At 36.3% G+C, this 11766-nt stretch overlaps 1 protein-coding gene across 3 annotated transcripts in view; it reads left to right on the forward strand.

The window, feature by feature from the left end:
• Pja2 (praja ring finger ubiquitin ligase 2) overlaps positions 1-11766 on the forward strand; it is a 60511-nt gene that overhangs the window by 43689 nt on the left and 5056 nt on the right. For all 3 annotated transcript variants that reach the window (XM_008856012.3, XM_008856014.3, XM_029557635.1), the window contains 3 exons: positions 1999-2110; positions 10256-10370; positions 10739-10860. In XM_008856012.3, coding sequence (XP_008854234.1) covers positions 1999-2110; positions 10256-10370; positions 10739-10860 — 349 coding nt within the window. The remainder of the gene's footprint in view (positions 1-1998; positions 2111-10255; positions 10371-10738; positions 10861-11766) is intronic.

Consider the following 11766-nt stretch of genomic DNA (forward strand, 5'->3'; position numbering starts at 1 on the left):
TAATATGTTTCTTTAGTCTCTTTTAATCCAGACATATCCTCAAGCAATCTTTGTCTTTTATAAATTTGACAATTTTTTAAAAGTATATAGTGCTTATTTTTAGACTGTCTTTTGCATTGTATTTGTCTGATGTCATAAATGAAGTTACTCAGTTTTAGGAAAAACAACATACAAATAACATTATGTCCTTAATACATAGCAGAAGGCAGTTATGATCGATTATTTTGTTACTGTTGCTATTAATTTTGAACATTGGTCTTTCAGATTTGTGTACTATTGCCATTTCCCCCTTTTTAACCAATAGATATCTAGTGGGAAGATACCTTGAGACTATAAATAACCTGTTTATTCTCTCACTGCCAAACTTCCGTCTGTTAGCTTTAGCACCCATTAGTAATTCTTATCTGAAAGATGAATTACCATTGTAATTGCCAATGATAGTAGTGTTTTTAATACTGATTGGGCCACTAGATTTTTAATACTTATTGGGCCACTAGAAAAGAATTATTAGGAAGTAACTTACTTTAGTCATTTGAATGGATTTTCTACAGGAAGGGACATGTTTGTGTTCCTTCAGCAAACAGAAAGATAACAAAAATGTGAAAGTTTTAAGTAGAAATATTACTTCTGATGAGTTTTAATCTTATAATGCAAACCACATAAGAAAGCAGTATGTGTGGAGAGAATGTTTCTATTGTTGAATATCTGCAGTGGTGCCATCTCTGTAACTGGCATTTGTGTACTCACTCAGCATATTTTATAGATGAAAAACAAGTCACAATTCATTATTTTTTTTCAAGTTACCTATGACTCAGTTAACTTATAAGTCCCTATTTGACTTATTCATATATGATTATATAGGCATGTTTCTGTGTGCCATGTGATGTTTGTTGATTTTCAGTACTGCTAAGCTAGAAAGAATCACTTTTATATATCTACTTTATTTGTAATTTTAATGGTGCCACACTGGTTGACACTGACACTATTTTGAACTAACTTGTGTGACTATGGCTGTTTCTGACTATGATACCCAAATGTTGAGAAGATATGGAAGTCAACAGTGTTGGCCTTTAGACAAAAACAAATCATTTTAGATGTATGAAGTGGTGGGTGTCCATTTACGCAAAGTGTTTCATAGGCAACTGGAAATATAGGTTAGGAGATCTAGGAAGTTTGGGCTGGGTAAAGATAGAAGAATTACCTACAGAAAAGATCACTGAGAAAGGAATTGAATGTAATATCCAAGACAGTAAGATTAGAGAGAAGATGCCAGAGACATACTTAAGATTTCCTAATTTTGAAATACTTAATATTACCAAGACCAGGGTAGAAGGAGAATTCTGTGTGTCTAAAGGGTAGAGGAAGTAGATTAACATCAGAGTCAAACGTGTTTTTCTTCTAGGATTCATAGTCCTTTACAACTAGAAATCATAAAAATGGACAGTCTGGAGAAAAATTATTCTCTAACTGTTAAGTAGTAAAAGATGCTTGATTCTTAGCAGCATTGAAAAGGGAGATTAATGTGAAAAACTTAAGAAAATAAAATATTCTAAAACCCAAAGTAATTAAGAAGTACAAAGTGAGAAAAGAAAAAGACCTTAACTAACAATAGAATTTAATATAGTAATTTTTTCTCATGTTTTCATCTACGTTCATTGGAAACTAAAATGAATAGAAACGGGAATCTAGGGAAAAGATGTCGTGAGGAAAAAGCACTACCATTAAGTAGCCTTTTGAGTTAGAAACATAGAAGGAGATTTTTCCTACAAATTTTGTCCAGTGAGATAATAGACTAGTAGTGGGCAAAATGGTGATCCTTTAACTCCTGGTGCTCAGTACTTAGCTGTGGCTTTTTCCTGCTCTTCAACTCAAAGTTTACGTTAACACATTTTAGAGGTTTTCCTGCTTGTAGAACTTTTACAGACCTATCAATATGGTAATATAACTATCCTCACCACAGGATATCTGAAATCGTAGTTATGGATTTTGTTTTCTCAGCCTATTTGATGGCTTTGCGGATGGACTGGGAGTTGCTGAAGCTATCTCTTACGTGGATCCTCAGTTCCTCACCTACATGGCACTAGAAGAACGCTTGGCCCAGGCTATGGAGGTGTGTTTGTAGCTCTGATGGGTACATAAAAAGTTGGTAGAATATAAAATGATAAAAATTTAAGTTTTAAAAGTTTCCTTTCTTAGCTACTGTGAAGAGAAAGTGAAGAGTTTTAATAACAGCTGTTAAATAGTGATTGCTGTCAGTGTGTCTATGTAAAGCACACTTGTGTTATGCCAGTTCACTTCAGTCTGCAATGTCTCAGTCTTTTTCTGCCAGTGAAAAGGTTTTGCTCAAATTTAGGAAATTTTTTTTTCCTGTATTAAATTATGTAGGTATGAGAGTCCCAATGTTTTACAGACACACACGAACAGGCACAGGCACAGATCAGCTATTTCTAAAGTGAAGTTCAAGATCCTAAGGATGTATTACAGATCCTTTCCTTTGTTCTTACAAATGTATCTTGCTGCTGCAGTTGGGAGAGCTGCTTCTCCACATCTCCCCCGTCCCCCCAACTTTCATAAATGAGACACATGTGCAGCCTCTTGCTTTCCTTTCATTTATTTTTTTTTTTTAGTAAAACACACAAATTTACTCTGAAATGTATTTGCCCAAGATTAAAGGCCCAAATATTTTCACATTTGGGAATTTCCATTGCACTAGTGAATTTCATTATAATAAATCTTTTATTAAATCACTTCATAAAGTGATTTCAAACTAGAGGAACAGTAATAAGGAGTGACTGAGGAAGAGGTGAAAAAACAAAGTAAGAAGGAACTTCAAGAGCATTATGACAGTATTTTATCTTGAAATTTATATGAGAATAGAAAATCCAGTTGAGGTTGATAAATTAGATCATAGGTAGGTAGATGGGTGGGCAAATAGAACAATCTACATATCACTTTTTTGTACATGTATGTAATTTTCCATGGAGCTCATTGCTTTCAGTTATGCTCTATTAGTATATATTTTTCTCAAAATTACCATAACAGAAATACTATATACTAGGAGAAAAATCAACATCATTAAAATAGGATACACTCTGGACTTTTACTTAACCTTCCTTCCCAAATGGTACAGTGTAATAACTTGCATGAGACTTAATAAAGATTAAAATCACTCACTTCCATAGGCAACATAAGGATTTAACTTTTCAATGTTTTAAACACCTTTTATTTTTTTCTGACTATAGAGTTTGATTTCCTTCAATGTGGAGATGACTTTAAAAATAAACGCTATATTTATTACCAATAGGCAGTGTGATATTTGATTGAAAGAATAGCTAAAAATTGCTCACGAGAGGTCATGATGTACAAAGGCAGTAGTAGAGCGAATAAAGACAAGAAGCAATAAAGAGCATGGTATGTGTGGGAACTTACAGCCCATCCATTGTTAATTTCTGGTAAGGACAAGCCCAGTAGTGCTGCCACTTTGAAAACTATGTTTACTTCTCGGTTCTTGGGTCTCTGGTGAATGGCTTTAGCTCTTTCTCTTTTCTCTAGTCTAGCATTATTGAACTTGACTTTGATTGAGGTATTTCACATCAAGATAATCAGTACAATTCCATTTCCTATCATTCTATAGAAATTATAGAATGCTGGGCATGGTGGCACATGCCTCTAGTCCCAGCACTTGGGAGGCAGAGGCAGGTAGATTTCTGTGAGTTCAAGGCCAACCTGGTCTACATAGAGTTCCATGCCAACTGGGGCTACAGGGAGACCCTGTTTCAAAAAAAATTATGTTTCCATGTCTAGTATGCATTTATTTAATAATTTTTGAAAGATAAAGCTGAAATAACATCACTTCCTTTTAGATTTAGCACTGACATTCTTTAAATGAAACAAAAGCAGTAAAAACAAACTGCATGCATGCTTTTATTTGTGTACTAAGCAGCTGGTCCTTTTTTTGTAAGTAGTTGCTTTTGTTTCTGTTACTTTTCCAATACTAGACCTTTCTCTATTGATAGTATCTTTTGCTGAAAGTCTTAGCAATACGCATTAGTCTTATATATGTGTTTCAAATTTGAGTGAGGGCAGGGTAAAATTACATACTCTGAAATTTGAAAACTTATATACTTATATAGGTTTATGTAGACATCTGAAGTTTTCAACATAACTCTTAAGTACATCTTTGCAAAGAAAATAGATTTTAAAATATTAATGCAGGATGGGACTAGAGAGATCGCTTGGCAGTTAAGAATACTTGCTGCTCTTCCAGAGGACCTGGGTTCAGTTCCCAACACCCACATGGCAGCTAACAACCATTTGTAACTCCAGTTCCAGAGGGAGGGAGGGAGGGAGTAATGGAGGGAAAATTTAATGCAGAGCTGGCAAGATGGTCAGTGGATAAAGGGGCTTGCTGTCAAGCTTGATAATTTGGGTTCAGTCCCTTGGACCCACACAGTAGAAGGAAAGAACCAACTCCCAGAAGTTGTCCTCTGACTGCCCTACTCATGCACGCATATGCATGCGTGCATGCACAAAGACACACACACAAATACAATTTTTGAAAAAAATTTATGTCAGGCTGGAGAGATGGCTCAGCAGTTAAAAGCATTGGCTTCCTACAGAAGACCCAGGTTTGAATCCCACCACCCACATGGTGACCAACAACCATTCGTAACTCCAGTTCCAGGGGATCCAATGCCCTCTTCTGTTCTCCCTGGGCACATGACACAGGTGCACTTACACACATGCAGATATAATACCTATACACATAAAAATAGGTCAAAAATTTTTTTTAATTTTATGCCAAAAAATTTCAAATGAGTTATAATTTCTTGTTTGCAGTTACAGTTAATCATAGATAAATTAAAAATTTTGCTTAATACTTAAAAACACAATTTTGGCAAGAAATTACATTCCTTAATGAAATGGAGGCTTTTCTCCTTCCTAATTATTTTATGAGTTTATTCCTAGAATGAAGCACATTCAGCATAAATTTTGTTTTTCATCTTTTGAGTGTATGGTTGAGAATTAATCTCTCAAGTGGAAGTTGTTATATAAGTAGAATTCCTTTTTACTGTTTATTTGTAGTATATCTGAGTTATCTTAAACAGGCTTTATATTGAGAAGTACACAGGGAAATAGGGGAGATTGATGACTATTACAAGACATAGATAACAAAATCTTAACTTTCCCTTTAGTATCTTCTGATAAAAAATGTAATATAAAGAATTGTTAACTCTAATAAGACATTAGGGAATTAAGGGAATGACTAGTAAAAAGTATAGATAATTATAAAGAATATAGGAAAGGCACGGGTATATAATGAGCAGCCACTCCCTGTCTGCTAAGATAGAACTCAAGGAAGACTCCCCACTCTACTCAAGGGTTGGAATCCAGACCTTGATGGAAATGGCACAACTCTGGCTCACTGGATGACAAAGAAATCACACTGGGACATGCTGGCAAAACTTGTTTGGAAGCTGGCCTTTGGAATTTGCTGCATGTCAGCCTTCTGAGGTTGTCAGAGAAAGCTATTCATAGGAAGGTGCTATGTACAGCTGAAACTGAACTGTGTTATGGAACTGCTCCCCTCTCCTCTCCCCCAGAAAAGTCTTCCAAAGCCTAGAGTTTCCCTGCTCTTCTCCATCACCATTTTGCCTGCCCTTTCCTTGAGCCCTGGCTCAGAACCATCCTATGCGGTTGAGTTCCAGGGAAAGCCCTGAATCTCTCCATCTCCCCAGCACTAGGATTACAAGAGGAATACAAGTCCTCAGACACATCCCAACCCCCCAGTGAGTGGATGAATCCAAACTCAAGTCCTTAGGCTTGCAAAGAAAGCACTATACCAACTAATTGAACTATCCCCATAGTCAAGCTGGAATTCTTTACTTTAGAGAATGACCCATACCTGCAAGTCTGAAGACACTGTATTCACCTCAGTCGTTGTTTTGGCTTTCATTTTCTGTTAACTCTATTGTTAAACATGAAGGAACCTAATATTTCATATTCTAGGTGAGCTTATTTTATGTTTCAAACAGAGGAAGTCTAATCTGGAAAGTAGACTATTCCTAGTGGTTAAAAAAAAAGAGATTCATCTGAGTTCAACCAGATCCCAAGCTTCAGAATCCCATACTTTGACCAGTCAATTTGTGGAATTTGATGAGACAAAAAATTTTACTCTCACTTTAAGTTAGCTATCCATACAAAATTTGTATTTCATCTTCAGAAATAAGTACATTGAGGGTTGTCACAGAAGCTCTGGATCCATACTTAATCTTAAAATGAGAGACAACAGAGTTACACTGGTAATTTTCTCTTTTGAAGTGCACAGTGACACTTGGAATAATCCATCCCCAAATCACAGTTTTTTTATTTAAAGATTTTTTTGAGAATTTCATACATGAGTACTATATTTACACCATTTCCATCCCTCCCTCTCCCCCTCCAACTCCTTCTCAATTTCATGGTCTCTTCTTCTGTATTATTGTTGCGTGTGTGTGTGTGTGTGTGTGTGTGTGTGTATGACTCTGAGTCTGTTTAGTGTTGTTTGCATGTAATGTGTTTAGGGCTGCTCACTTAGGTCTGGATAAAACATGTTGGGGCTCATCCCTGGAGAATAGTTACTCTCCGGTTCTGAGCAGCCGTTGATGGCTTGTAGCTCTCCATCTAGATGTACAGTTTCCCATATCTACATTGGCATGTCAACTGGTGTAGTAATTAGGCAGATCTTGTTTAGGTAACCATATTATTGAGATTTCATGGGTGCAACATCCTTTTCATATCTAGGGGACATAATCTAGCACCAGATGTTCTGGTCCTCTGGTTCTTATAATCTTTCCACCCCATCTTCCACAATGTTCCCTGTGCCTTCAGTGTAGGAGTTGCATTGTAGATGTACCCATTGGGGCTGGGCATCCCACAGTAACTTATTCTCTGCATTTTGACAAATTTTGAATCTCTAGTAGCCTCCATCTCCTACATGAAGAAGCTTCTTTAATGCAGAGTAAGAGCTTATCTGTGGGTGTAAGGGTAAGTAGTTAGAATATAGTTAGATATTTTATTGGTTTAGGAAAATGACAGTAATAGGTTCCAATCATAGTTTTTATACTCATTCTGTTTCTGTTATAAAATCAAGTACAGCCTTTACCTAGGCATCCATCCAAGGACACATGCTTCAGTTATGATGCCACTACAGGCCACAGGTTTCATAACATCTCGTTATCATTGGCGAGGGACTCAGGACTGAACTCACATCCTGAAGCCTTGAGAGTAACCAATCCCAATTCTGTAGTTGCATTCTGTGTCCTGGGATTACTCCTAATACCAGTTCTCTGTCCTCTGGACTCAGTCATAGGGGGAAAAACATTTTGAACAAGAAAAGTTTTGTATAAATTATTGTTACTGACAGTGAGAGAATAGGATAAGGCATTGATAAGAATAATTATTGGGAATTAATAAGAAATAAAATGAACTCTAAAGAACATAGAAAGAAAAGCATTAGGGCACAACTTTTTAGGCTAAGATTGTATACTCTACTTCCCCAGGGCCCATCATAGTTGACATGTCAGGAGGGCATAACCATGGCTTATATGGTACTGTACTAGCAGGGCTTGCTGGGTTTATGCTCTCTGGAACTTAGCAAAACTCTGCCCTCTTGGGCACCAAAAGAATAGTTCACAGGAAATTGACTAAACTGGAAACACTTTGGTAAAAAAGCCCTGCTCAGTGAATGCTTGGAAAAGCTGCTAGCCACTGTAGCTGTTTGTGCTTCAGAAGCCAGGAGAAGGACAAAGACTTCACTAGAGGAGCCTGGTGCTAAGAAGCCTGGTGCATAGTGAAAGCAGCTGGGTCCCACTCAGCAAGCCCTAGAGAACCAGGAAAGGCAGAGCCCTCTCCCCTGTGCTGCCTCTGCAGTGCCCTCTACTGAACACACTTAATACCATGCTAGCTGGCAGAAGGAAAATACCTTAAAGGCCTGAGTAGAAATGAAAGGTGAATTTGAAGCTGTGAGGCAGTAATTCAATTTCTGGCACATTTGTTCTCTTTCTGCAGTGCCTCTGCAAATCCAGAGTACAATTTGGTGTTCAGTATTATCAGTTATATTTATAAACTTGTGAGCCTTTTTCCTCTCAGTTCTGGTTTTGCTTTTAGGATTGGCTGTGCTCTATTATTAAACTCGATATAATACTTTTATATAATTTATGTTAGAACATTAAGCATATATAAAAGAATGTGTCATTTAAAGGAATGCATTGTTCGCTATCAGAACTGTTCTATGTGGTGAAATAGGCATAAACATAAAATTTATTGTTTTAACTATTTTTAATCAGTGTACAGTTCAGTAATATTAAGTACATTCATACCCTTTAATTTATTGTGTGTGTGAGTGTGTTCATGGATGTGGGGACGAGTGTGGAGGTCAGAGGACGAGTTTGTGGAGTTTGTTCTCTTCTACTTTATGTGGATTCCACAAATTGAGCTCAGGATCAGGCTTCCTGATGAGCCAAGTCACTGGTCCCTTACACTGTTACTTTTATGTTATTTATTATTTATTTTTAACACTGTTATTTTTAAAGGAAAGGAACCTCCTTGTGTGCCTTTGCCCCTGACAACCACCAGTGTCCTTTTTGGTCTATGAATTTTACTACCTTAGGTAACTCATATATGGAATCATATACTGTTTATCTTTCTCTAACGGACTTATTTCACTTAACATGTTATTAAGGTTCATTCATGTTGTAGCATATGTTAGAATTTATTTTTTTCAAAGCTGATTCATATTCGTGTGTGTCCACGCCTTTTCTTTATCATTCAGACACTTGAGTTACTCCCACTTTATGGCTCTTATAAATAATTAGCATAGGTATATACTGGGTTACATGGTAATTCTATTTTTAATTATCTAAGGAATTGTCATACTGTTTTCTGTAATGGCTGCACCATTTTGCATTCCTACTAGGAAGGAGGCCCAGTTTTGGTAGCCATCTCAACAATGAAGTACTTAGCTAGATTAATGGGGTTTTTGTAGCTCTGTGATCTTAGGATGCTTCTAGGATAAACTACTAACAGGAAATTGTTAAACTGTATTGTATTAATGATTTGAATACAGAGTACTTCAGAAGAAAGATACCATTGTGGCTTGGGATCACTGACAGACTTTCCGGAAGAGACAGGACTTAACCCAGGCTCTGAAGAATTGATAGGATTTAAAGGAGGGACAGAAAGTACTAGGCAGAGGAAGCAGCATGCCCACTCTTAGTGGCCTGCCTGTCGTTCTAGACCATTGGAATCTAGAAGAGGATGGTTCATATTAAGTAGTCGTGTAACCTTTTATTCTTTCCATCCTTCATAAAATAGTATTTTATACAGATATTTGAACCCCTAAATGAGGTTGACCACCAGGTACCCTAATAATACTTGTGAGCTGGCATTGTGGATGCACTGACTCTACCTGGTAGTAGATAAAGCCACTCAGGAGTCAAGTAATTACTTTCGTATCTTAAACATTTAATAACCTCACCACATTTTATCTCACATAGTAAGTTTTTCTAATGTGTCTTTTTTCCTCATATTATTGATCTCACACAGGTGCTCCCAAATTGGAAGCATAACCACTCATCTTAAAAAATATAATAATGGGGCTAGAGAGATAGCTCAGCAGTTAAGAACACTGGTTGTTCTTGCAGAAGACCCAGGTTTGAATCCCAGCACCCACTTGGCAGCTAAAAACTGTAACTCCAGTTCCAGGGGATCTGACAGTCTCTTCTGTCTCCATGGGCATTGCATGACACGGGTGCACTTACCTACATGCAGGCAGTACACACATACACATAAAATAAAAAATAAAATTTAAATTAAAAAAAAGAAATAATAGTAATGAATAAGTAAATGATTATTATTAAGACAAGATAAGTCACTACTTGTGACAAGTAAGGCTTTCTACAGGTGTGGGGGGTGAGAATTTTGGCTTAATGAACTTGATAGTTCTTTATGAAGGGAACTAAAGGGGCAAAGGAATACCTTAAAAGTAGTTTTCCAAAAGAAGTAACTCTAGATAGACTGACTAGACTCCAGTGGATGAACTTGCACCAAGGGACATCTGGATACAAAAGTTTGATTTGATAGGCCTTAACTTATATTACAGAATGTATGAAATCTGTGGGGTCAGGTATGGGAAGATGCAGATGGGGGAGGGTTCTAAATAGGATTAAGATTACAAAGTATTTTCTAACATAGAACTGTAACTACTCTTTTTCAGACTGCACTGGCACATTTAGAGTCTCTTGCAGTGGATGTTGAGGTGGCCAATCCACCAGCTAGTAAGGAAAGCATTGATGGTCTTCCAGAGACCCTTGTTCTAGAAGATCACACTGGTAAGGACAAAGTTGTGCTCAAATTTTGAATATCATGTTGCATATTTTGGTATATTAGGATACTTAGGAATTAAAGTAGTTGGTTATTAGAAACTTTCATTAGATTTTTTTGTAGAAGCCAGAAACTGCCAAACTGTTACCTAGTAGAAAAGAAATCTTAATTTATAAAGTGATAGACTAAGGCCAGATACTCTTTAGTCAACCTTTCTAAGAAGGAATATTTGTGAAATTCCAAATTATCATCTTAGAAACATGCTTGGCAATTAAAGTCTGGTTCATAATATCGTCTGTGAGTTAGTACATTGATTTTTAATTTTCAAAAATTGAATTTCATATGATTGACAGATCAAATTGTTTGTTGTTTTCAGCTATTGGTCAGGAGCAGTGCTGTCCGATCTGCTGCAGTGAGTATATTAAGGATGATATAGCAACAGAGCTGCCCTGCCACCATTTCTTTCACAAACCTTGTGTCTCAATTTGGCTACAGAAGGTGGGTTTTGGATATACTTTTTAAAATTAATACTTCAATAGTTTCTATTACAAGTAATAATAGTGAGTTTTAAGCCTGTTTTATATAGCTGTATATTCATGGTATTTCATAGTTAAAGACCGGTTGCCTTTAGTAGCAACATAATGGTAACTATTTAATGTATTTGTAACCACAACCCTGAAAGTGTTTTCAAAAGTATTTCAAAAGATGCCTTTGACACACTCTCAAGTATACTATAATGGCAAACAAGTATTCTGCAAATGTACCATGGGTATTGCTGAAAATGTATAAGAAACATAATAAACTATCAAATAACCCCCATTCCAGTTTTTATGTACTTACCTTGAAGACTTTTTAAATAATTTTAAATGTATTTGAATTACTTAAGAGTTTTACTTAAATCTCTATGATCTCTCTTTTCACATAAAGGATATTTTCTACCTAGGTTAGTAGAAATTCCCAGATCAGTTTCTTAGCTTGATTTCGTGTTTACAGCTCCCTCTTTTCCCCATAACCACTCCTTTCCTTTTCATTCCCATTTTTTCTCTCTCTCATTCCTTTCTCTTCCTTGCTTTACTGTTTTTCCCCTTTTACTGTTACTTTATCTTCTTAAAACTATTTAAAAATCTCTAAAATCCAATGTAGGATTGTTCATTATTCCTTTGCAAACTCTGATGCAGCATTTATTGTTACTGTCAGCTCCCGTGTTGATTATATGCACATTCAATTTGTACTGTAGTTTTAGATTCTGCTTTTGCAAAACATTACTTGTGCCTTTATTTATGGTATCTTTTTTATTATTCATCTGTCTCCCATACTTCTATTGTAGCCCCAGAACCTAGTAACCAATATTTCCACCCACCAGTATATATATGTACACTTTCCCTCCTTGCTTACATTTGTGGG

This window comes from Nannospalax galili, unplaced genomic scaffold, assembly GCF_000622305.1.
Source record: "Nannospalax galili isolate Female #2095 unplaced genomic scaffold, S.galili_v1.0 scaffold27, whole genome shotgun sequence".
Classification (NCBI taxonomy): domain Eukaryota; kingdom Metazoa; phylum Chordata; class Mammalia; order Rodentia; family Spalacidae; genus Nannospalax; species Nannospalax galili.